At 33.2% G+C, this 25,068-nt stretch overlaps 2 protein-coding genes across 3 annotated transcripts; one reads left to right on the forward strand and one right to left on the reverse strand.

Moving 5' to 3' along the window:
- The first annotated feature begins 2,053 nt into the window (after positions 1-2,053).
- Positions 2,054-6,354, forward strand: LOC112765600 (probable inactive receptor kinase At5g67200). The gene is made up of 2 exons (XM_025811492.3): positions 2,054-3,757; positions 5,540-6,354. The coding sequence occupies exons 1-2, from the start codon at positions 2,347-2,349 to the stop codon at positions 6,109-6,111; spliced, it is 1,983 nt and encodes a 660-aa protein (XP_025667277.1). The 5' UTR covers positions 2,054-2,346; the 3' UTR covers positions 6,112-6,354.
- Positions 6,355-8,679: 2,325 nt separating this feature from the next.
- On the reverse strand, positions 8,680-19,080 carry LOC112764754 (kinesin-like protein KIN-4A). Of its 2 annotated transcripts, none has more exons than XM_025810524.3 (26): positions 18,436-19,080; positions 17,229-17,375; positions 16,998-17,147; positions 16,333-16,586; positions 15,612-15,793; positions 15,401-15,525; positions 15,148-15,184; positions 14,730-14,821; positions 14,535-14,642; positions 14,187-14,300; positions 13,931-14,018; positions 13,661-13,770; positions 13,161-13,259; positions 12,966-13,079; positions 12,742-12,858; positions 12,579-12,659; positions 12,202-12,273; positions 11,615-11,708; positions 11,440-11,471; positions 11,263-11,360; positions 11,084-11,182; positions 10,722-10,943; positions 10,330-10,492; positions 9,878-10,030; positions 9,497-9,795; positions 8,680-9,202 (listed from the first exon to the last, which is right to left on the reverse strand). In XM_025810524.3, the coding sequence occupies exons 1-25, from the start codon at positions 18,553-18,555 to the stop codon at positions 9,580-9,582; spliced, it is 3,087 nt and encodes a 1,028-aa protein (XP_025666309.1). In that variant the 5' UTR covers positions 18,556-19,080; the 3' UTR covers positions 8,680-9,202; positions 9,497-9,579. The 2 variants fall into 2 exon arrangements, with proteins under 2 accessions (XP_025666309.1, XP_025666308.1); XM_025810523.3 differs by having other exon boundaries at positions 8,680-9,205.
- Positions 19,081-25,068: the final 5,988 nt, after the last annotated feature.

Raw genomic sequence — 25,068 nt, forward strand, 5'->3', positions numbered from 1 at the left:
TGGTCGAGAGCACTTCAAAAATCGAGTTACGTTCCGCCAAATTTGGTCAAAGATTCATTTTTGCCAAAAGACAAAAATTTTTAAATTCCTCAAAACTCATCGACTCTTTACCTTAAAATAACCCAAAACCATTCCAAAATTCAATCTTATTCACTCACACATTATCAATATTCATCCATGCTCTCTCAACCATCCAATACCTTATTACCTCATTATCTACATTAATTACAATCACATCAAATTCTCACTTCCTCAACAACCAATTCCAACTCAATCATATTAATCATTCAACATAATAAAAAAATTAATTACTGAACTCGCGCATATACACGCTATATACACTAGTTTTTGAACGAGAGCACGTAGACTATAGATTTGAGCTGATATTTTGGTCATTGAGGGAATGGAGTGTATAATTGATTTGCTATTTTCAATACTGTAAAACTCTTTGTTCTTTTATTCTGAAAAATGAAGGAAATTGATCATGTTATATCGCTCTATTTTTCTATTTTTTCTTTGACAGAGAACCTGGATATGAATCAAGTGTGATGAAGGGTTTATTTGGGGGGGGATCACTAGCCCTTGTACGAAGGATTCATGTCATGGGGGTTCGACTATATTTTTATGTTTGTTGTCGAAAACCTAACACAACCCTCCTCCTTTATCCGGACTTGAGACTGGCTATGTACCGCAAGTGTAACATAGCCCTTGTACGGAGGATACTTCCAGTTAATACTTTTTATTTCAATCTTTTCAAATTACACTAGTTTTTAATATAATGCTTAAAATTAGAGACTGATCAATTCATCTATTTTTTTTTTTTGGTTTACCCAAACGGTATCCCCAACCCGACAGGTTGAAGACTAATCCGTCGCGAATCTGAGCTCCATTTAAGGGTCTGTCGCTGGCCAATGAGTTGCTGCATGCACAAGGCGGGGTTCGAACTCCCGACACTTGCTTAAGCGGACGAGTGAGCTGACCACTCGACCACTCATCTATGATCTAACAACTTTATCTATATATCACTTTAATTTAATTTTGATTACACTCCAGAGACCAACAGGGGGCAAAACGAATTGGTCTGATCTCACTTAGTCAGATGCTTCTTTTTTGACCCAACATTTGTTTTTGGCCGCTTTGAACGAATCTTTCACTTCTTGACCAAAAACAAAATGGAGCTAATCTTTAACTTGTTTCATTTTAAAACATGTACACGCCCAAATCTGGAGGTGTGAATGTTCAAAAAGAAAAAAAAAAAGAAAAGAAAAACACTTCGACTCTGAAGATTTACTCTCTTTGCAATTGTATAGTTCTCGTTAACGTGCTTATGGAAATTTAAAGTTAAAGATAAGATAATACAGCCATACATGGTCTACATGTATAATTTATTGAAAGCTTGTTGACTTATTATTGGTTAGATCTTTATTGATTATCTAGAGGAATTGATAATTTATTCAAAGAACTTAGTAGCCATGTAATATGAAAGTTCCAAAGTTTCTTTAACCCTTTATTAAATAAAAGCTTTTGTTGCCCCCTTGTGTCTATGAATTTCGGTTTGAGCTACAGCGTAGGTAGAAGGGCCAGTTACACACAAAAGAATTACGAGGTCACATGCCATGCTGCATGGCACACCGCCCTACAATAATCAATCAATCACCTTTTTAAACCTACACCACCATATCTAACATACAATTACCCGTCCTTATCTATGAGCTTGCAATACTTTTTAAACCTACACCACCTTGGACTTAGAAGTTAAGGGGGAAAATAAATGGTAATAGTATGATGTAATGCATTTTTTAATTGGTAACTAGTGTAGTCTTGTTCATACGTCGAATTAAATTTTTTCTTAAAAAATAATGCATTAATGCATTATATTATACTATACTATACTATACTAAAACAGAAAAGTTGTGAAGCACAAGAATGAGGAGGAATTGGGTGAGATCTGTTATTTCTTGCTCTGTGGTGAGAGTTACTGGTACGTAGTTGATATTCACGTGATTCTGAGCAGTTGTCCCCATAATAGGACAGCTGCTCCGTATGCTCTTTTGTCACCTACTGCTTGCATTGCATTCCCTCCTTACTCCCCCTTTTTCCCTTCTCTTTCTTTGTGCTCTCTCCTTGCACCTTGTAAATTGTGAAACCCCCATTATACCATAACATCATTTCCTTTCTTAGTTGTGACTCGACATAAAGTCATAAACAGAATGACAAAGACACATAAATTCAAAAAATAAAAATACAGATATCAAAATCACACACAACATCTCATTCTACCACCTTCCATTTCTTTCTTTCTTCCATTCATACTCCACCTCACTTGCATTGATCTTAGATTCAAGAATGACCAATATAACCTTATCACAACTGCTTCTCTTACTGTTACTGTTGTTGTTGTGGAATAATGCATCTTGTTTACTGCCTCCTCAAGATGCCGTCTCCCTAATGGCATTCAAGTCCAAAGCCGATCTCAATAACCGTCTCAACTTCGCCAACACCAGCGCCGCCGCACAACACCGCTTCTGCCACTGGCAAGGAGTCCAATGCGCCGCAAACAGAGTGGTCCGCCTCGTCATCCAGGACTTGGATCTCGGTGGCGTCTTCGCTCCGGACACACTGTCGAAGCTGGACCAGCTCCGGGTGCTGAGCCTTCACAACAACTCCCTAACCGGACCTATACCGGACCTCTCAGGTCTCACAAACCTCAAGAGTCTCTTTCTCCACAACAACCGTTTCAACGGTTCTCTCCCTCTTTCACTATTCTCCCTCCACAGGCTCCGAACCTTGGATTTCTCCCACAACAACCTGTCCGGTCACATTCCAATTGCATTCACCAAACTCGACCGCCTCTACTCCCTTCGCTTGAGTTGGAACCACTTCAACGGTACCGTTCCTCCTTTCAACCAGTCTTCTCTCAAAACCTTTGACGTTTCCTGCAACAACCTCACCGGCGCCGTTCCCGTCACACCTACATTGTTCCGTTTTGATGCTTCCTCTTTCTCTTTCAACCCGGGACTCTGCGGGGAAATCATCCACAAGGAATGCCATCCGAGTACGCCGTTTTTCGGCCCCATAGCGGCGTCTTCGCCTCCGCCAGCAGTGGTTCTCGGCCAGAGCACGGAAGTTCACGGCGTTAATGGCATTTTCCGGCAGCCGTACGAGAAGAAGCGAGACAGGACGGCAGTGATCGTGGGATTCTCCGCGGGAGTGGTTGTTCTCGTGGCATCGTTGGTGTGCTTCGCGGTGGCCGTGAGGAGGCAGAGGAGGAGCAGCGGAGGAGAAGAGAACAAGAAGGAAGGAGCAATCAGGTCAGGGTACATGGGATCGGATGCGGCGGCGACGGCGGAGGCAGCGGCGGCAATGCAGGTGGAACAAGAAAGAGAGCTGGAGGAGAAGGTGAGGAGGGCACAGGTAGTGGCGAAGAGTGGGAGTTTAGTATTCTGTGCGGGGGAGGCGCAGGTGTACACGCTGGAGCAGCTGATGAAGGGTTCTGCGGAGCTTTTAGGGAGAGGGTGTTTGGGCACGACTTACAAGGCGGTTCTTGATAACCGTCTGATCGTTACGGTTAAGAGGCTTGATGCTGGGAAGATGGCTGCACATGCAACAAAGGAGGTTTTCGAGCGACACATGGAATCAGTGGGTGGCCTTCGCCATCCCAATTTGGTTCCTGTAAGGGCTTATTTTCAGGCCAAGGATGAGAGGCTCGTTATCTACGATTACCAACCCAATGGCAGCCTCTTCTCCCTCATTCACGGTACGTACACCATCTACATTCAAACTTGCTCACTTTTAATATTATTAATTATGATATTGGTAATGTAATTGTAGTTAATAGTTGATGGTTTATTTACTAGAAGACAAAAAGATGATAATCAAAATGAGAAAATACTTAATCCGTGAAGGCGTGAAACACCTTTCGAAAATTCTCTTTTTGTCATGTGATAGCGTTTGAACTTTTTTCAAGCGGCACTCCAGCGAGAATCTTGCTGAGAACTGCTCAGTAGTCACTAGTGAGTAGTGACTGCTAGTTTCCGTAGATTAGGTGTGTGTAATTAATTATTACTAGTATTTCTCTAAAAAAATTTAAGGGCTAGCATAATGGTGGAAACTCAGGTGGCGGAAACACAGATAAAATGTCTTTTTGAAGGATTTTGCTTGGTTTTTGTGGATCTCGTGAATAATGAATTTTAAAATTGGTCCAATAAAATAAAAATATAATATATTTTTAAATTATTTACCTAAATTTCTAACATAATTATTCGCACATTTAATAAATTGAATATCTAATATATTTATTGTTTACATTGTTTAATATTTTTATTATTTATCTATATTTTTTTCTTTTTGAATAGGAAAAGTATAGAAAGATAATAAAAATATTAAATAATGTGAACAATAAATATATCGGATATTTATTTTACTAAGTGTACGGATGGTTACAAATTTACAATACAAGCAAGTACCGATGTTTTTTTTTTTTTTTTTTGAAAAAAAAAGATTCATAATTGGAGTAGTCATTGCCCGAGAACGGTGAAAGATGAAATATGGGCGTAACATATAAGTTCGTGGGAGTGAGATGGTAGGAGCATTAATAAGGCATTAAAAATTGATGTCGTTTTTGGACAGAAGGAGGATCCTGCGTTATGTTTAGGAGCTTTAAATACATACTGCAGGAGGTGGAACCCATTCTTCTTGGTTGTCTTGATTATAACATTTGCTAATTGGCTTCACCAATGGCCACAGCAATGCCCTGAATCTAATATTTCGATCTGCGTCCTACCATCCTTCTTGCATATGTAGTGGGTTATGTTTTTTTTTTTTTTTTGACAGGGTAGTGGGTTATGATTTTGAGTTCTAAGTGCTAACTATTGCTGTATAGTGTACTATAATATACTGAGACTATGGTCTTGGACTTTCACTTTGGGTAAGATGAAGAAACTATAGATGAAGTTTTGAACTTTCAGCTACATACCAAATTTTGTTGACTCAACTGCCAAATTTCTCTTTATCTCCTACCCTACCCCACTATGTGGAGATGATTTTTGTCGTATTTTCTGTCGTGAGTTTTATTCTCTTTTGAGACGACTGATCTCCTACCTAAATACTAACATAGTAATTCATTCATATTCCGTGACATGATGATTCATGAATATATCTAAACTCCCATATAAAGTCTTTGGGCCACATGAAGTCTCTCTAACTAAAGTTAGTAATTATTAACCATATGCGAAAAAAGAAGAATCGAATCGCTAGATGACAATTTGCTAGTATTAATAAAGCTGGATACTCTAATGAAGATTTTATAATTGTCTTTATATAAAAATTCTTCTTTTTAATCTTTGGATGATGAATTGTAAAATTAGATTTTGATATATTATAAAAGTTTTGTTTTTATTTAAAATGTTTCCAAATAAATAAATCACACTTTTATACAAAGTATCTTCATAAAAATATATTTTTGACATCTTCATTTGAGTAACTCCCATTAATAAATGAGGTCCCTTTGTTAATTATATATATATATAATGTGGCACAGGTTCTAGATCAAGCAGGGCAAGGCCATTGCACTGGACATCGTGCTTAAAAATAGCAGAAGACGTAGCACAGGGTTTGTCCTACATCCACCAAGCATGGAGATTGGTCCACGGCAATCTCAAATCCTCCAATGTTCTCCTTGGCCCTGATTTCGAGGCCTGCATCACGGACTATTGCCTCACCATTCTGGCCAACCCATCAGACTTGCATGAAGATGCTGATTCCGCCGCCTACAGGGCTCCGGAGACTCGCAATCCCAAGCACCATCACCAACCAACACCCAAATCAGACGTTTATTCATATGGGGTTCTGCTCATGGAGCTTCTCACTGGGAAATCTCCCTCTGAGGTACCGTTCTTGGTTCCGAGCGATATGTTGAGTTGGGTGAGGTCCATAAGGGATGACAATGGTGGTGATGATAGTAGAATGGACATGCTTCTTCAGGTGGCTACGACTTGTAGCTTGACCTCGCCGGAGCAGAGACCCACCATGTGGCAAGTCTTGAAGATGTTGCAGGAGATCAAGGAGATTGTATTATTGGAGAATAATACTGAATTGGACTTGCGGCAGTAGTAGCAGTGCTACCTGTCATGCGGGAAATTCATTCTTTTGAATTTGAGGGGGTTTACTTATTTTTACTGTTATATAAATCGTGGATAGAACTTAGAAAGACAAAAAGAGTAGTGTTAGTTTTATGAAAATAAGATTTAGATAGAAATCAAAAGATGATGCCTTATTGTCTGTTGTAAATAGTAACGTATTTGCTTTTTTTCTTTCGGGTACCTGATGCTAACGTATTTGCTTAAACTTCACCTACTTGGTATTTTTTGTTTTTGGTAAGTATACGGGGCCTAGGCCCAGAGAATTACATAAAGCACAAGCTACGGGGTACAGTTGTCCCTTTACAATTATGGGCTCACTTTTTTGTATTAGTAGAAATCGTAAGTTGGGCTTTATTTTTATTATTTTTTAAACAATCCAAAATGCAGGTTGTATTTTGTTTTAATTTTTGTTTTGAAATAAAACCTGTAAAATGCACGTTGTGTTTGGCATTTTACCTTTTTTTTCCTGTTTCGAACAACACAAGCGATTTGTATTTTCAAAAACTTATTAAATTATTAAAAATAATAATAACAACAGTTGTGCTAATAATAATAATCTAATAATAATATAATAATCTTAATAGTACTAGTATTTCTAATATTAACTAACAATAACAATAATATAACCAAAACGGTGAATAATCAATTAGTCATAACAATAATAAATATACAGTCTCGTGTACAGTGTACTACTACTACTACTACTAATAATAATAATAATAATAATAATAATAATAATAACACCACTGCAGATTTATCGTTTATTTTTAATTGATTTTTTTAAGTTAGTCAAAATTTGAATGAGTATGAATTCGAACCCAGGTATTCAAGTTATTAAGTTAAGAGCAAATCCAAAGCTCTAATTCCAATAACACTTTCTGACAAAAAAAAGAAATCAATCGTTGGAGGAAAAAGAAAAAGAGTTCTTACACGATTTTTGAGAGAGGAGAATTCTTTTAAATAAAGACTTGTGATAATTAATAATAACTTGTCAAATAATAAATTATTATAAAAATAAATAATTATATAAAATTTTAATTAATTAAATAATTATATTAAATGATTAAATCATAATTAATTTAATAATAATTAATTATATTAAATAATTATATTTTTATTTAATTAATAATTTATATTAATTATTTAAATAATAATTAAATTATAATTAATTTATTAATAATTATAATAATTAATATAATTAAATAATTTTATTTTTATTTAATTCATAATTAATATTAATTATTTATATTATAATAAATATTGAAAATTATTTATATTATTGTATTAAATTATAATTAATTAAATTTTTTTACATAAAAAAATAATTTAATTTTTACACTTTATAAAATAATTTTTGGTTAGGTTACTTATTTTTATTAATTATAGAGCTTAATTATGTTCTTTTTTGTATTAAGTAATTTTATAAATTAGTGTAATTTTGAATTATATATTGTGTATTATTGTTATATATGAATGTTTTAATATTCATATCTTTCAATACTGAATAGTCTGAATTATTTTTAAATTTATAAATTCAAATAATATTATTGAAAAAAATAATTACATTAATTTTAAGTATTTTAATTAATTAATTAAGTGAGACCACAACATGGACTAAAGTTAGTTCTTCCTAATAGAGAAGAGAGAGAAATTTTAAGTTTCTATTTACTGTTTATGATGCAAAAGCTGACGTGGAGTTACTTTTTATGACAGGTGGACCATAAATAGGGATTGAGATGAGTTCCCTACTAAACATGGTCTAAATACCTAAAAAAGTAACCAATTGGACAAATAATACTCTGTGAAGAGACTACTAATGTTTATATAAAAACTTTGCGAGGCCATGCCCCCATTGCCATAACAAAACTCTACTTCATTTTGAGCATATATTTTGTAGTTGGTGAAGACTTAAGTGCAGTTCTTTTCACGTGGAGTTGACATTAAGAATCGTTAGATGAACATTAAAAATCGTTAGATGATTTAATAAGTTTGACTAAATTATAATCTAACAATTCTTAATTATCAACTTTATATAAAAACACCTGCTGTGTGAGTTTTTATCTTTCTAGTTTATCAAAAAATTGACCAACTCACTTATTAATTTTGGCTTGCAACGAATTGGCTCCAACCTGATAGAACACAGTTCTATTTACCATTTGAACAAGAAATTTTTACCTATTTATTTTCACTAACACCTGTAATGCAACGGAGAAAAATGTATCAAATAATAAAATAAAACAAAATTACAATTAGTAAAAACTAAATTCTATCGTTTCACTTAAAGCTCGTCATTCTGATTTCTGGTCCTGATCACTTACTTGATCAGCAAGCAGTGACAAACAAGTACGATGGAGTCATGGAGATATATACATTATACAAGTAATGAACGGTCCGCCGGTCCGGCATCAAAGTTTTAAGTCTCAGTTGGTATTACATTGTGTGAAGCATTAAGAGCTGTAACCCAAATTTGTTAGGCAAGGAAGTGAAGGAACGAAAGAAATTTGCATCAAAGAAAAAACAAGGAAAAGAGAGAGGAGAATGGAAAAGTTGACGCGTCGTAATCATCCTTTTGTTACGAAACCTGTATTGCAGAATCTCTTATCAATATGCTAACCTATCTTTACACACAAGAAGCCCCACAGGATTTTCTTAGGGAAAAAAACTACAGAAGAATTTTCTTCATTTATGCGACTTAAATATGCATCTTAAAACCTATGGACAACGAAATCAATTGGGTAAACACAAAACTACCACAAAATACTTACTTTGCAACATGGAATAAAGGACCTTCAATACACATTTTCAGAACTTCATAAAAAATATCCTATTTTTCTCCTAGTGTTGGTATGAACAAGCTAATTTCAAACATAATTTGACTAGTGAAGATCTACGCATGTATTTTTTATTTCCCGAGATTTGCGCTGCAGTGGGCAACATTCCTTTGCAGCACACCTCACAAGATGCTCCATACACAGCAATTATGGCAGAATATGCAAAATCTGGACAGCCTTATTGAAGATTGATAGGTGCATATCTTTCAGCAACCACTTACTTATATTACGCTGCTGCAAGAAACGTGGAATGTTAGATCAATGCATCTTAAATTGTCAGTTTTCAAAAGAAAGGAAGTGTCAGCACAGCTATGAACAATATATTCCATCAATGGGTAACCTTTATAGCATAGAATCAGATAAAAATATAAAAATAGAAGATGGAGATATATTTATTTTTTTAAAAGGAGGATATTCCATTGAAGGATATAATCTTGCAAGAAGTCCACGTCAGACAAATAGATTGCATGAAGTGATGAAACTGTTTAAAGAAATAAACTAATAACAAAAGTTTACTAATGCTACCTGAACCCAGTGTTCTGTTATTTCCAGGGCCTTGTGACTAGGGTCATTCTTGTGGGTCAAAAAATACCGAGCCACAGTAATGATCACAAGATATGTGTCAAAGCCTGTGAACGTGGCTTTGATCTCATTATTGTCTCATCACTGTGCCGAATCCATTCTGATAGTCTCCATGGCTTCTGCCATTTCCACTTGAATTGTAACAGCCACTGATGATGACTTCGTTTCCACCTCCATAGTTTGCCTGAAGCTTGTCCTGCAATTGCTAGTTTCTTCATCGAAAGATGCCCGATAGGTACCATCTGCAATAGCAGCAAATTTGACATAAATAGCCAGCGAAAGACATATGACAAAGTTTTTTTTTACAAATGAATATCAACTTACCCGTCTACCCTGATCTATGGCTGTCGATTCTCTCACAGAGCCATTAACAACCCCAGGTGTAAATTTTAGCTGTTTTGGTACTGGCACAGACATTGGAGATAAGGGACCCTTCATATCTTCAGCATAGTGTTTCAATGAATTTGGAGTGTTTCCCTGTTAATGTTGAGCGATGAGAAGTTACTACATACTAACAAAGGAAAGCAGTAGACAGCTGAGAATCACTAAGATTTACTGAAGTAATAGAATGCCAAACAAAAGGAGATATTCATGACTGGTGAGAATCTGCAAAGCTTTCTAACAATCCTCAACAATAACTCTTTTATCCTTTTTGCAGCAATAACTTACATGTCCATTGAGACTAAGTATTAAAAACTGTAAAATTATGCTAAATAGGATGTTAAACCTTCAATTTCAAATTAATTCATAATGCTTCCAAGCAACAATAATCTTACAGAAGTTGGTGTAGCCAACGTGGTTGTAACAGCTTGCTCTCTCATCTTTAGCTCCTTCTCGGTTTCCTTTCTCTTCATCTCACTTTGGCGTAACAGACCAACAAGTTCTTTGATTTGATCTTTCATTTCCCTGATCTCCATGTCCCTCTCCCAGAGTTGACACCTGTTGTTAACATAGGTGGAACGTATAATTCAGATTCAATGTATAAAGTAGCATATGCCACTCTAAATTGCGAAGTATATGTATTACTTATACAGTAATTCAACACGGTTTTTAAATAGGTGCCTTTTTCATGTTCAAATATCAAATTGTTCACTTTGCTTATTTCTATAATATGGGGAAACACAAACACTGATAGCGGAGAAAAAGCTGTTGATGTCAAATAAAGCACCTAGCATCTGCGACCGAATTGAACATATATTGAAGCAAATTCTTGGCTTCTCCCATTGAGCGCAACTGATTCCAGCGTCCCCTATTTGTGAAGGCCCGTTCTCGTTCTTCTGCCTCGGAAAGCTGAGAAGCCATTGCCACAAGTGAATTAGATGATATGCTTAGCATGCTCTCCAGTGAAGCTATTCTGGCCGTTCTTGCATTTGGTGACATGGAGGATGCTCTGAGAAAGACAATTGTTAAAAAAGCAATCAGGAATATCAATGTTATCCTTTCTATATTCCATGCAATTCTTTCAACAGTAACGACGTATGAATCAGCAAATTAAATTAGATTTACACAATAGATGAATAGAAAGAAAACCTGGCAAATCCATTCTTTCCTCTTGGAGGACTAAGACCTTTGGCAGCAAATTCATTTACTTGCTTCAACATTGCTAATTCCTCAGCAAGGGCAGCTCGCCTAAAGATTGCATCATGAAATTAAAGACTACCCTAACATCAATCAGCCACAAAACTAATAAATGAACATGTTTTACTTACACTTCGCTTTGTTTCTCGTATTCAAAACGAACTTCGTGCTCCTTGACCATGACTTCTAATTCATGATCAAGCCACCGCTGTAAGGACTTCTCATTGGTCTAAAAGATTAAAATAAAGAACTTGTTTAAGAATAGTGGATATAAAGCAAACCAAAAAGGAGGAAGTAGAGCTCATTACCTGGCCATTTGTTCCACTTCCATTAATTATAACTGGAAGATGAAATAGAAGAATATCAAAACAAAAGAATAGTCTATGCAGTGCAATTCACTAAAAGTTAGTCTCTTAATGCATTAAGGCAACATCAATTTTTGGACTCCTCAAAAGCTTATTTGATTATTTTTCCACTAATTACCTGAAGTGTCTCGGCTAGAAACTTTACGAGCTTCTAACAACTCCTTTAACCTCTTGGTGGCCATTGCAGCCTCTTCGGTTTTTCTCTGAAGGACCTGAAAATACATGTTCATTAACATGGTTATTCATGCATCAGACCAACCACAGAAGTCAACTATAAAACTAAAATCCTATCAAGAATTATGCATTTTGAATGGAAGTAACATAAATATGAGTACTCACATCATGCCTATTTGAGTTGGCTTCTTAAAACTAGAGTAAAATAGTTTCATTTAACTTTCGGACCAAAAAAAGGCTTGCTTTGCATACATTTGACATCTAGAAGAAGAGTGGAAGACAGGCAAATTTATTCCCGAGAGAATGTTAACTACTAAAAAAAATGAAATAGCTAACAACTTTGAGTATGCTTTATTTTTGTACCTCTTGGACACTAATAAATTTCCTGAAATTTGCTGTAGTGGAAATCTAAGAATAATGGTTTAAAACCGCTCGTATTTTCCGGTGTCATCACTCATCACCGAATCAATAACATAAGACCCATGAGGTTTCACTAGTAAAGCAACCATCTTACAAATTCTAAACACTTACCATTTTCTGGCGCTGATTTAAAGCCTGCAGCTTATGCCTTTCATACTCATTTCTTCTTCCTTCTTTCCTTAACTGCTTTCATAAACATATAATGAATACAATGTGATCAATTAGCAGACCGATAATAAAGGAAGATGCAAGCAAAACAGGCCCTGGCCCGTAACTGTTTTTTATGTGTACTTTTTGCAAGCTTTAGAGAACTATAAAGCAACCATAAATTGATGTTTATTATTTTTTCAAAGAAACATTCAAATGATAAAGACACAATTGTTTCATCTTGAAATAAAAATTAATTGGTGAATTTTCATTTTCTTTAGATATTGTTGATCAGTTGCATGAGCCGATTAACAAAATGAGAATAAGGGGAAGCCTCATACCTGCAACAGCTCTTTCTCTCTAGAAGCCTTCCATTGTCGAAACTGCTCCGCCTCTTGTTTGATCCTGTGTTGCAATTGAACCTGCAACAGTATTCAGGTTATGAAGAAAATGAGTATATTACGTGATTAAAACTATGGATTTGAAGGAAAAAAAGCCGTCTACCTTTTGGGCTTTTATAGCTTGAATCTCATCTTGCAGTTTCTTTGCCGCTTCATCACTTTTTTGCTTTTGTTTCGTAAGCTGGACCTGGCTCTCTTGCTTCTTCTTCAGATCAAGAATCTACCATGCAGAGTTTTAAAAATATTTTGCAATTAAAGAATATCTTCCAATTTAGGTCTTGCAAATGGAGAAATAAATTGGTAAAAAAGTGAAATTAGGTTGTCCACCTGTGCTTCAAGTTCTTTCAGTTTTTGGGCATGGGTATCCTCTAGTTTCTGTGTTTGTCCATCAGAATTGGCAGCAAGGTTTTCAACTTCAGCCAGAAGATGATCTCTCTCTCTCTGCATTAGCAAATCAGAAGCATATATGAATACCAATGAATTTTGTAGGGTCAAAATTACTTTGCATAACTTCTATAGAACCTGCACTACTCTCTTCTCATCCTCCAGTTCCATAATCTTCCTTCCAAAGTGCTGCTTGAGTACTTCAGCATCGGATACACCAAAAAGTTTCATCTCAGACTGCAAATACATCAATCCCACTATGTGCATTAATGAGAAAACGAGCAGAAGAAAATATGGACAAATCTCAAATAGAGTTTAATAGTAATGTTTTTAAATTCTCCAATAATATATGGAGCTACGAGAAAACCAATTTGCTGTTATATATATATGGAGCTACTCAACTCCATCATGATGAATAATCTGATCATTTTAGAAGCATCACAAAGTTATTGAGCTATGTGCATACTTTGCCGAGGAAATTGACTCAAGTAAAACAAATCAATTTACTAAGATAACAAAGACACAATATGAATATCAGAATCAAGGACACATTGTTATGTCGATTTAAATTAAATATGTTATTCATTGATGCATAATACATAATGGATATATATTATTAATATATGCATTATAACAACCTCCTTCTGCTCCAAGCGTTTATTCAACTCGTGTAACTCTCTGTCCATACTATTTTGCAGAAGTGTGTGCTCCCACTCTTTGGTTACTTCTTCAATTTCCCTAGATTCACCTGATAAAATTGGCAATTAATACCCTGAATATGTCAGTTTTAGCAACAACTGATTAAGTAGTAGCAGAAAAAGCACAAGACCCGTGCGAAGCAAGAACATCTTTACTGTTTACAACTGGCATTAATAACATAGTTAAAGCACGTTGCAGAATAGTTTTACCAGCTGTTTCACTCATTGAATAATCATGTGCTATGATAGGTAAGCTCCGCTTAAGACCATCAATCTTCACATTGCATGCACTACTATCCTGAAATGTATTCAAGGATTGTGTCCATAAGCCATCCAGCAAATATCATGAATCCACTTTATAAAGTGGAATCAAACGCCAAGAGGTGAAAGCACAAACATCGGCATTTAAAAAGTATCTGAGAAAAAACTTAGTCAAACAAGAATATCAGCAGAAGAAAAAACATACATAAGCATCCTTGTCACATTGTCCTACAACAGAGCATCTACTGCGGTATTCATGAAGTTCCCGGCAGAGATCTTCATTGGTAGCTTCAAGCCAAGCAATTCTTTCCTTAAGGACCTACATAATCAGTTATAAGATGAGTATATATTTGTGGTATGATAACAAACCCTTTCAAATTATATTAGTTAAAAGGCTGAACAGGATGCTTTTCTTTTTAAATAACCAACACATGATTTCCATCCATGCACTGTAAATGTGAATATTTTTATTACTAAGTACTAACCCATTTTAGGAAATGTATTTAGGTAATAAATACGTCATTGAAGATTCAATCTAACAAAAGCAAAGTACCTGAACTTCCTCAGAAGAGTTGCCAGAACGAGCACAAAGTTCTGCCTGCAAATACTCTAGCTGTTGGCGCATCTTTAGCATCTCAGTTGACATGGGGTCTCTATTGATCTATTATATAAATAACAAAAAGAGCTCAGCAGATACCATAATAACAAATATAGATTTGTTAAATAAAGAAATTATACAGCTACTTACAACAGGCTTATTTTGGATATTACGCGCACGATTTGCATACTTCAAAGTGTTAAGGGTTTCCTCAGCATTAATATCAGCAGGACTTATGCAGGCTGAAAAGGAAATATCTTTTCAATATATGAAGAAAAAACAATAATTCAACAACAGCCAATCTTAAGATGCAACTTGGCAGTTTATGAAATAAATCCCAAACACAAAATGGGAAAGCAGCATTATTCCAAAGATATGTTGCATTCAGTAAATCTGTTAAAAGTTAAGGTATAATCTTGTTCATTGCTAACATTTGTGCCTGCCTTGTGCTCTTTTCACATACACTGCTGATTTTGTTATCTTTGTTTGAAGCTTACCAATAGAAGGTTAATTATAGGAGGCAAAACAATAGAATTTACAGCATACAATTAAGATAAAGAAAACCTACCTATCATAACAGTTCTGCTGTTACCTCCAAGAGAATCCTGCAAAACCATTCAATTATAGTCAACCATGAAAAATATCTTTAAGAAAAATACTCTTTAACTACAAATATCAAAGAAAGCTTAGTTACAAAAGATTGAATATACAGGTTTCTGATTCGTATATATCAGTAATAATTATTTCTTTTCTTCTAGGCAATGCCATAACAAAGAGGAGTATATGCTCCATAAAGAAGGTTAGATATAAAGATACCAAACCTGCAGAAGCCTAGTAAGTTTACTATCCCTGTACGGAACATGAATGCCTTCCTTTCGCTTCTTTTCATCACCAAGTGCACTAATGACATTACCAAGTGCAAGAAGGCCTTTGTTAATGTGGACTCCTATTTGAGAGGTTAAAGATACAAGTCAATACATTATCGCAAAAGCAAGCCTAAAAGATATCAGTAAAAATATGTCTCAAACTAACCTTCTTTAAAACGCAAACCATCAGAACCTGTTCTTTTAGCTCGTTCTGATCCAGCTAGATCTACTAAGTGCAACTTTGCACAAAGATACTCTTCATTCATTGCATCATTCAAGTTGTTGTCGCCAGGAATATTGAGCTTCCGCATTTGCTCTAATGTAATCGTGAAGATGGCATGCGATCGACTAGTTGAGTAAATAATTGAATAAGAATAATTTTTTTTATAAAATCAGGAACCATAATTCATAGATGAGAACTACAATAGAATAAATAGTAACAGTTAAACAGATGTTGAAAGGAACAAGAGTCTAATTTGCACTGATAATTACAAGTAAATTGAGTGTTCCAAAATTGCAAGCCTTCTTGCAGTACAAAAGATCTATCTATTAATTACTCACTTTCAGCATGAAATTCCAAAACATTCCATATGGAACTGCTTTTAAAGGAAACAATACAAATTAAAGCTTATGAGCTCAATCGCACTGTTGGATGCTTAAATTGGCAGGGAGTTTAAACAAAGAGATGCCAAAGGTACACTATATAAAATATCTTCAGTTAGTTATTGATTTATTATCTGATAGAATGTTATGTGGCACCTCTCTTGCTCTACTAGTACCTTGTAAGCTATACAAAAGTTTTCAAGAGTCTAAAATTCAGATAAATATTTCATTGATAAAAAAAAAATTATGCAGTTCAAAGATGAGAAGAAAACTGCATAATCAACCTTGATTGGTTGTTCATATTTGTGCTTCCAGTTGCTCTGCTCAATGAACCCTGTTCTAGGCAAGTAGCCATTTCTTTTAGCGTTGTAACACTGACTTCAGTAGATCCAGCAAGGGTAATGACACCATTTGAAGTCTCACGAATTTGTATTGGTGGCTTTCCAGGAGAAATCACTTTTCCTGCATGTCCATTTGCAGTGTCTGATTTGCTCACGGAGGAGGGATCCAGCAAGTCTCTCACTTCCTCTTTAAGAATCTTTTTACAATCAAAAGCTTTTTTTCAGACAAATATTCTTAACAACTTTGCACATATGAAATATATTCTATTAATTACAGATAATGATAGATAACGGTCAAAAGTAGTCCTGAAAGATCACGAATTAAAAGATAAAATGGCTCAAATTGGTACCTAAAAGATGCAATAATGAATCAAATTGATCCCTTTGTCAATATCGTGTCACAAAATTATTTATGCCACATGTTGTCATCTAGCTAACGGAATACCAATCTAACTCAGTTGTATCTTTCAAGGCTAATTTGAGGCATCTAATCTTTCAAGGACCAAATTGACACACGCATAACTTTCAGGACTATTTTGACTATTAATTCTAGAAAATAAAGAACAATTAAAATAAGAAAATCATGCTGCAAACAGTAATAAACAGACCTCAATAAAGGAAACATTCAGCCGAAATTCAATCTGGTTTCTTAAGGTTCCAATTTTGTTAAACAAGACATTCATAACTTGGGGTACTATTCCTGTTTGGCAACCATCCTTCAAGCCAGTTCCCATTGTGTACGTTTTCCCAGAACCTGTCTGCAATGGAGTGGAAGTTTTAAATGCAGAATAATTAGAAGTGTAATGGCAAGCTCTAGTCCTTTTAAGCAATAATCATACCTGACCATATGCAAGAACAGTAGCATTATACCCTTGGAACAAGCCATCAACAAGAGGAGCAACACATTCTTCAAACATGCCACTCGAGGAAGAGCCAGTGCTTCCATAAACGTGATCAAATGTAAAGGAATGAGCACCAATTTGTACCTGTATTACAGCAACCATTAGCGTATGATTTTCCGCCCAAATATTTAGACACTTAAATGAGAATTAATATCCATGCTAACACATGCACGTAGATACATAAAAAAATATAAAGAATGCTAACGCTGGGTGAAAATAAGAATAGTTAAATGCTTTCAATTGGACGTGGGAGCATATGCAGAAATATACAGTATGTGTGATGACTTCATAAAAGACTAAAGAAAAAGAAACTATGAACTATCGACAAAAAAGAAATCAGCTGATGCTTTCTGACCAGATACAGCAGTGGAATTGTGACATGATTAGAAGCTGAAAAAAAAAACATGAACAGAAGAAATTATATGGCTACAATACCAGGAAAATAACAAGCTACTTTCATTTACAAAGACCAGCTTGTAATCATGTACAATTACTTTGCATTCACAATCCCTAAATAAAATAATTCATTTCATTTATAAAAAGAGTTCTTGTACGTAATGATTTATATATGATTTATATTAATTGAAGGATTATGAAAATACAATTAGAAACCACAACCAGTTTACATATCCAAAAAAATGCACTTGCTGTAAGATTCTATATGAACGACAATAAATTACTGCCTTAGATTTGAAAAATCACTTGTTTTAATAATTATTTCTTTCTTCAACTTCTTTCAATGCTAAAGTTGAACCGTTGAAAACAATGCTTTACTTTCGGGCAAAGATCGTTTCCTTAGGGACAAAGCCGAAATATGCAAAAACTGGATAAAAGCCTTATTCCCCTTCCAAATGCCGAAAATGTAGCCACCAAAATGACGTTTCAGAAACTTACACCAAAAATAGAAGAATGAAGTCAAATAAATATCCCAAATAAGTATCGGATCATAAAAGTGAATTCCAAACTCGATAGTCAGAAAACTCTTTTAGTCACGTAAGCAAAATTTCGGATCCAGATCACCGCAGAAATCAGAATCATCAACAACCAAATAACTCATTCCGAAAGAGGAAAACACAATATAATGCAGGACCGAAAATATTCTCGACTCAACGACAATGTGATTCAGACTTTCAGTAAAATGCACCTGAGGCTTCCCAGGAACGACGGTAACACAGTCTTTGCAGCCTTGAAGCTTCTCGTCGGCGATGAGCGGCCGTACATGGACCGCAACCTTAACGCAACAGTCTTCCCCTGCTGCTTCCATCACTGAAATCCAGCTCCACCTCAATAACCAGCACTGTATCTGTATCTCTGAACCAAAAAACGATCAATTTCGCTGCGATGAGAAAATGCCAAGAGAGGAGAGAGTCTCCAACAGTGGTAGAGAGAGGAAGCAATATAGTAGTGTTTTTTCTTTTAGTGAGTAATGTGAGATAGAGAGGAAAGGGTAGTTGTGGAAACAAGACGGCCTGATAAGCAAGCTGAGCCAGGTAACTGTATGGACAGCAACAACCACTATCATTTTCCCTTCGCCTTCACATCACTGCATTCTCTCTCATTCTACTCTGCTCGCGTGCTTTTCACATTTTCTCACCATTTTCCCATTTTGCCCCTCACTTCCGCTTTCCAACGGCACTGTCATTCTTCTTCTGATCACATCACATTTACACCTTTACCCCCCCCCCCCAACGGCCCCTTTTCTACCTTTTTTAGAGGATTCCTTTATTCTTAATTTATTTCTTTATTGCGCAAAATCATATTCACCTAATTATTGTGACTGAGAATGGTGTGCAAAGTGAATAATAACAACAACCAAAGAAGGAATAGGAGTGGCAAATCAAATTAAGCAAGGGTTGAAATTAAGATAAGCTGGTTTGAGAGAATGGAATAATAATAATAAAATAATAATCTAGCTGAGCTTATGTGGAGTTTGGGAACAAAGGAAGAAAAAGGAAAAGGAATTCCAACAACGCACAAAGCCACGTGACGCGGAACCATATTCGCCATTTTGCGGTGCACCGTCATAATCAGTGACGTCCACACTTCACAGGTGCCATAGTAGCACTCGTTCTTCGGTTTCTTTCACTCACCGTTTGCATGCACTATGCAGTTAGCTACTTAGCTTCTGTTAAACATTTTATTATTATTCATTGAAAACGAAAACTGTTATCCGCTAACATCGTGTGTTTATACTTTAATCAGATTATTAGGATCGGATTACATAAACTTTGGCGCTTATTAGCAGCGATAGCAATAGAGTGGACCCAGAAAAAAAAGACCCAGCAATTGGACAGATCCAGCTGGGAAGGAGTCTTGACTCACATGGGGATAAAGTGGTGGGGCCCATGGGCTCACTTGGTCAGATTGCGGTGGACCCCTCGATCTACGCCAGTGGCAGCTCATAACTTCATCTTTTGTAGTTTGCTACTTTAAGCAGCATAATGGTATTTTGGTATTAGTCTTAGCCGTCCTAGTAATGCTTAATTAATAATTATTGTATGCATAATGTATAATTCATTCATCTACCTCTAAAACCAGCGCATTCTTCCATCATTTTACACTGCACCTATCTACTTTTTTCGTTCTACTTGCTGGTAATTAGCTAGGCAATTGTTACCAAATTAATGTAAAACTAATATTTTTACTTGTAATATTATTACAGAAATATAATTTTTTTAAAATTATATCGATTATATTTTAACATTATAAATTATAATATAAAAAATTTATAAAATTAAATTATTTTTATAAAAAAATTATATGGAACAAAAATTTCATTAACTAAAAAGAGTAGAATTTTTGTAGATAAAAAAAATTAAACAATAAAATTTTTAGTTATTATTTTCATACGAAAGAGTTTAATTTTTATTAATAATTAATTTTAATATTTGTTATTTAAAATTTTAAAAAATTTAATGTGTATATTTTTATATTTGATTAGGTGTTAAGTTTGTTACACAAGTAAAAATAATTACTTTTTTTGTTTACTATTTAAAAATATTATTTTTTCTATGTATATAAAAATATAATTAGATATTAGCCTAAAAAAATTTATATTAATAGTTATAAATTAACTCAAAATTACTTTTTAAAAAATAATTGAATCTTGAGTCTAACTTTTAATCACAATATTAATATTTTTTTTAAATTATATGTAATAAATATTTAAAAAAAAAGTGAAAATATAAACTAAAAAAATAAGCAATAAAATTTTAAAAATTAAATAAAAATATGCATATAATAATATCTTTTATTTTTTAAATTATATTATGTTGTTAATTTTGTTTTTTATAAAACAGAAATGTAAAGAAAAATAGAGAACGAGAGAAAAGAGAAAAAAAGATAAAGAACAAGAATGAAAGGGAGGGTTTGGTAATTTAAAAAAAATTATTTTAATTACAATAAAAAATATCTAATGATGCATTTTATTTGTTAAATTATTAATATAAATTATAAATTATATATAAAGTGAGAAGAATAGAGAGAAATGAAAAAAGGGAGAGATAGATAAAAAAATATAAGAAAGAAGTTTATTAATTTTAAAAGAAAATATTTTTTTTAAATTTTATTAAAAAAATATCATATGATATATTTTGTCTATTAAATTAGTTAATAATATATAATATCTAATATAGTTATATTTTAATTTTAATATTAATTTAATTTAAATGTAATTGAAAAATATTATGTTACGATATTTGATTGTTAAATTTGTAATTAGTTATTAATAATAATATATAAAAAAAATAAAGTAGTGAATGAACGAGAAAAATAGAAAAAGAGTAATAAAATAATAATATAAAATATATTTTAATAATAAAATTAATAATATATAATAAATAAGAGATAATAGATTGCTTTTCTAAAAAATAGCGAACTTTTATGTGGTGTGATACGTCACTCCTATTTGACTGTGTGCATTATCAGTTTATCACCCATTTGTATGCTCTCGTATAAGAAATTGGATAACTACTCTTCATTTCGTTTTTGTTTTTTTGGTTACTTCTTCATTTCGTTTGTTTCTTATACTCACGTGGTCGCGATTCTTTATTAGTTGGAAATAATACACATATCATTTTCATTCGACTGTATGAGAGTAGAGAGACGAGAGATGCAGATATCATTAGGAAATAGGAACGTACCATGACTTGCTAGTAAAAACAATTTTTTTTATCAAAGTATACGTTAATTAGTTTATATATTGACATATTGTCGTAACAAAATATTTTATATTATTAATGTTAGTTGTTAATTAATTATATAATTTTATAATGTAAATTTTACTGATAAAATTATGTATATGTTTAACAAGTTTATTACTACTGATTGCGAAAAGGAAGTGGGTGATAGAATAAAATTATATTAATTATGTATACACCATGAGTCCCTGCCTCCTTATCCTCCTTCTTTGAAGCACAATCCTACTCGATCTCTTATCTCTCGACAATCTAATGTACCATAATATATATATATACCGTAGAGGAATTTATTATCATTGATCTGATTCCGATAGGAAAGTATAGGAAACTAAGCAGCAGGAACCGGGGGGCTAGAATTGAATTATTGGAGAGCTCTTTGGAAAAAAATAGTTCAAAGTTGTTGTTGCATCTTCCATAGGGACGCTTTTGACACAAAAATAGTGATTATTGATTATTAATATATGAGAAATTTTTTGGACGGTAATTTTTAGTATTTTTTATTATTATTTGAATGATATAGATATTAAATTATTTTAATAAATAAATATTATTAATTTATGTGTAAAATTTTAAAATATATGAATATAAATTGTATTAATTTATGTGTGTAAAATTTTAATAAATAAATATAAATATAAATTATATATTTTTTATATACAAAATATCAAAATATCTACAAATATAAATATAAATTATTACTAACTAAATACTAACTAAAAAATAATAATATTTACTGTCTATTTAACATTATTTTTAATATATTGCATTTTGATGGTACATATATAATGTCTCACATTGACCACTACTCATTCCACAGACCATGAGCTTCTATTGCAGATATATGAAACAACTTAACCCCCAAATCCCCCGTTATATACATAAGATGATAATTCATAATTACTAGAATGACATACATCCGAAATTTTATATCATTAATAAAAATAAATTAAAAAAATACAAACGATAAATAAATTTTAAGGTATTTCAAATATAACTAAAATAATTAAATATTAAATATATTTTTTAAAATAATTTTTGAGATTAAATTTTGATATACTTTTTATAAATATTATTAAAAATAAAGATCACTTCATCTCTAAAAACAATTTTGAAAATCAAATTTTGATACACTCTTTTGTAAGAATTATTAAAAATATATTTTTTTCTGTCATTGATTTTTTTTCCAAAAGATTTTTGAAAAAATATATAAATCGAATTTGATTTTAATTTTTTTCATTTTTTGTGTACACGTTTTTAAATAATTATTCAAATATTTTTACAACAATTTGATTTAAATGATTTCTCATTTTCTAAGTACACAAAAGTCATTTACCATCTATAACAAATATGATATATTTTTTTTATTATACTTTTAAATTAGTTTAGAATTTAATTATCATTTGTATCTTTTTAAATTATTTTTGTAAAAAAGAAATAGATACTATTTCAATAACTTATACTATAAATGTATAATAGAATTTTAATTTGGCTTATTTTGGTAGGGATCTAAGGGGCCATACCTCTGCATTTTTTTAAAGACCTGAATTACACGTCATTTTCTGCACCTAAAGATCCCACGACACAGCAAATAACTTATCATACGGAGGATTATTTGCCTGGAGATATAGCCAATCGAGTACTCGATTACAAGGCAACATGTGTGTACGTGCATTTAGTATTCAACACAAGGATTGAAGTGTAAGGTTTGAATATGCATATAAAAAAATAAATAAATAATAAGTTCTCAATCGAAAATTATTTTAGATATGAAAAAAAAATAGTGGTTTATTTAAATATGAATATTTGGCATGTTTTACAGAATTGTGGAGGTATGAGAAAAACAGTCCAATACATTATTTGCATGTTGAATAAATATGTGCTACGTGTCACATGGCAACACGTTATGTCATTATCTGCGATTGTGTCACGTGTTTAATACGTTGATTGCGTGTTACATCTATCTATTTATCTGTATATACACTAAAAATCTCCATTTTCAAGTAAACTACACCTCAAATTCATATTAAAATTTTTTAGCCATTCTCAATACTTTCCTAAAAATTTTATTCATAGATACTAGTACTATTGCTTGTGGCGAGTTTAATTAGAAGCTAAGAGTAAGATTTTAGATTTTGGATCCTTAGATTTAATGAGTGCGACAAAAACATTCTACTAACTAGGTAATGACACTGATCATTTTCCCAATTAATTATTCGTGCAATCCAAAACAGAAAATGACATCTGGTTTGTTTGTCACTTTGTCTAAATTTTTTTCATGTTCATGTGGCGGTGACCTGCAACTGAAGCAAACATGGTATAAAAGCTATTGTATTTCATCAGTCATTCCTGCAATTGTCTGGCTTCTTCATTTAAAAGGAATTGAAGTCTGGAGAACAAAATAACTCTATATATAGGAAGTGGTTGGTATTAAAAAAAACCCCATCCCCAAGCTTCTTTTCAAACCTAACTCCTTATTCATTGGATTTTGTTGCGTTTGCTCGGAATGCAAACAAAGCAACCACACAGTGGTCCCCAGTTAAGATTTAATTGTCTACTGTGGTTACTAGCAAGTAATAGTAGTGTTTCTTCTAGTTAAATCCTAAAATAGTTTTTTAGATTCGCTGTTTGCATGAAAAGAATGATATTTCAATTGTACTATAAACCTTTTTAAAAATTGAAAAAAAAAAATTCATATTAATCTTATATATATATATTTTTTAATTACTCCTTTATATTCCTAATATTTTTTTATGTTAGATTAAACGTATTGTTTTAGTTTTAGTTTAAAATATTTGACGAAACGATATCATTTAACTTTTAGGAAAAATTTAGGGGGCAGCAACTTTGTTAAATTTTGGTCAGCATGTAACCAGCAAAGAAAAGTGAACCATTGGATGAAATCTCACACCAATCTCACACCATTAAAATCATCATTGATGGCTATTTGATGGTTACAAATCACAAAAATTGCTGACCCCCTAACATTCCTCTAACTTTTATGATTATACATTTTTTTTTATAAGAATAAAACATTTTGTGGTTCATTAAGATTAAATGACGTTATTTCATAAAGCCTTTAGCATTAATACTAAAAAGTAATGTTGTTTCGTTTAGTTCAACGTAAAGGAATATATCAGATCACTCACGGCATAAGGAGTTGATATGGACGGTAAAAGTCGGTTACGACTTATAGCTCGGCAACGTTCAAACTTTGGTTATAACCGAACTTTCTAATTAAGACAGCATTCATACTCTCCTAATAACGTCGGATTCGCACTTAATTCTCGGACGTTACATGGAAACGGTCAGTCTCAGTCAACCAAGATAAAAGGAAAAGAACAGAGACCAAAAAGGTAACGAGTTTTTCCTAAGAAAGATATATACATAATTCCTCTTATTAACTTGAGCGTCGGAGGACCTTTGCAGGTACCCACCACCTCGGTTCCCATTGCTGTGCTTTCTACTTCCACTACAAGGAGCTTGCCGATCTTTTCCGTGGAGCGAGTTATACCTCGGCATTAACAGGTCAGAACATTTGGCGCTAGAAGAAGGGCCGATTTGATATATTACTCGGCGTA

This window comes from Arachis hypogaea, chromosome 17, assembly GCF_003086295.3.
Source record: "Arachis hypogaea cultivar Tifrunner chromosome 17, arahy.Tifrunner.gnm2.J5K5, whole genome shotgun sequence".
Taxonomy (NCBI): Eukaryota; Viridiplantae; Streptophyta; class Magnoliopsida; order Fabales; family Fabaceae; genus Arachis; species Arachis hypogaea.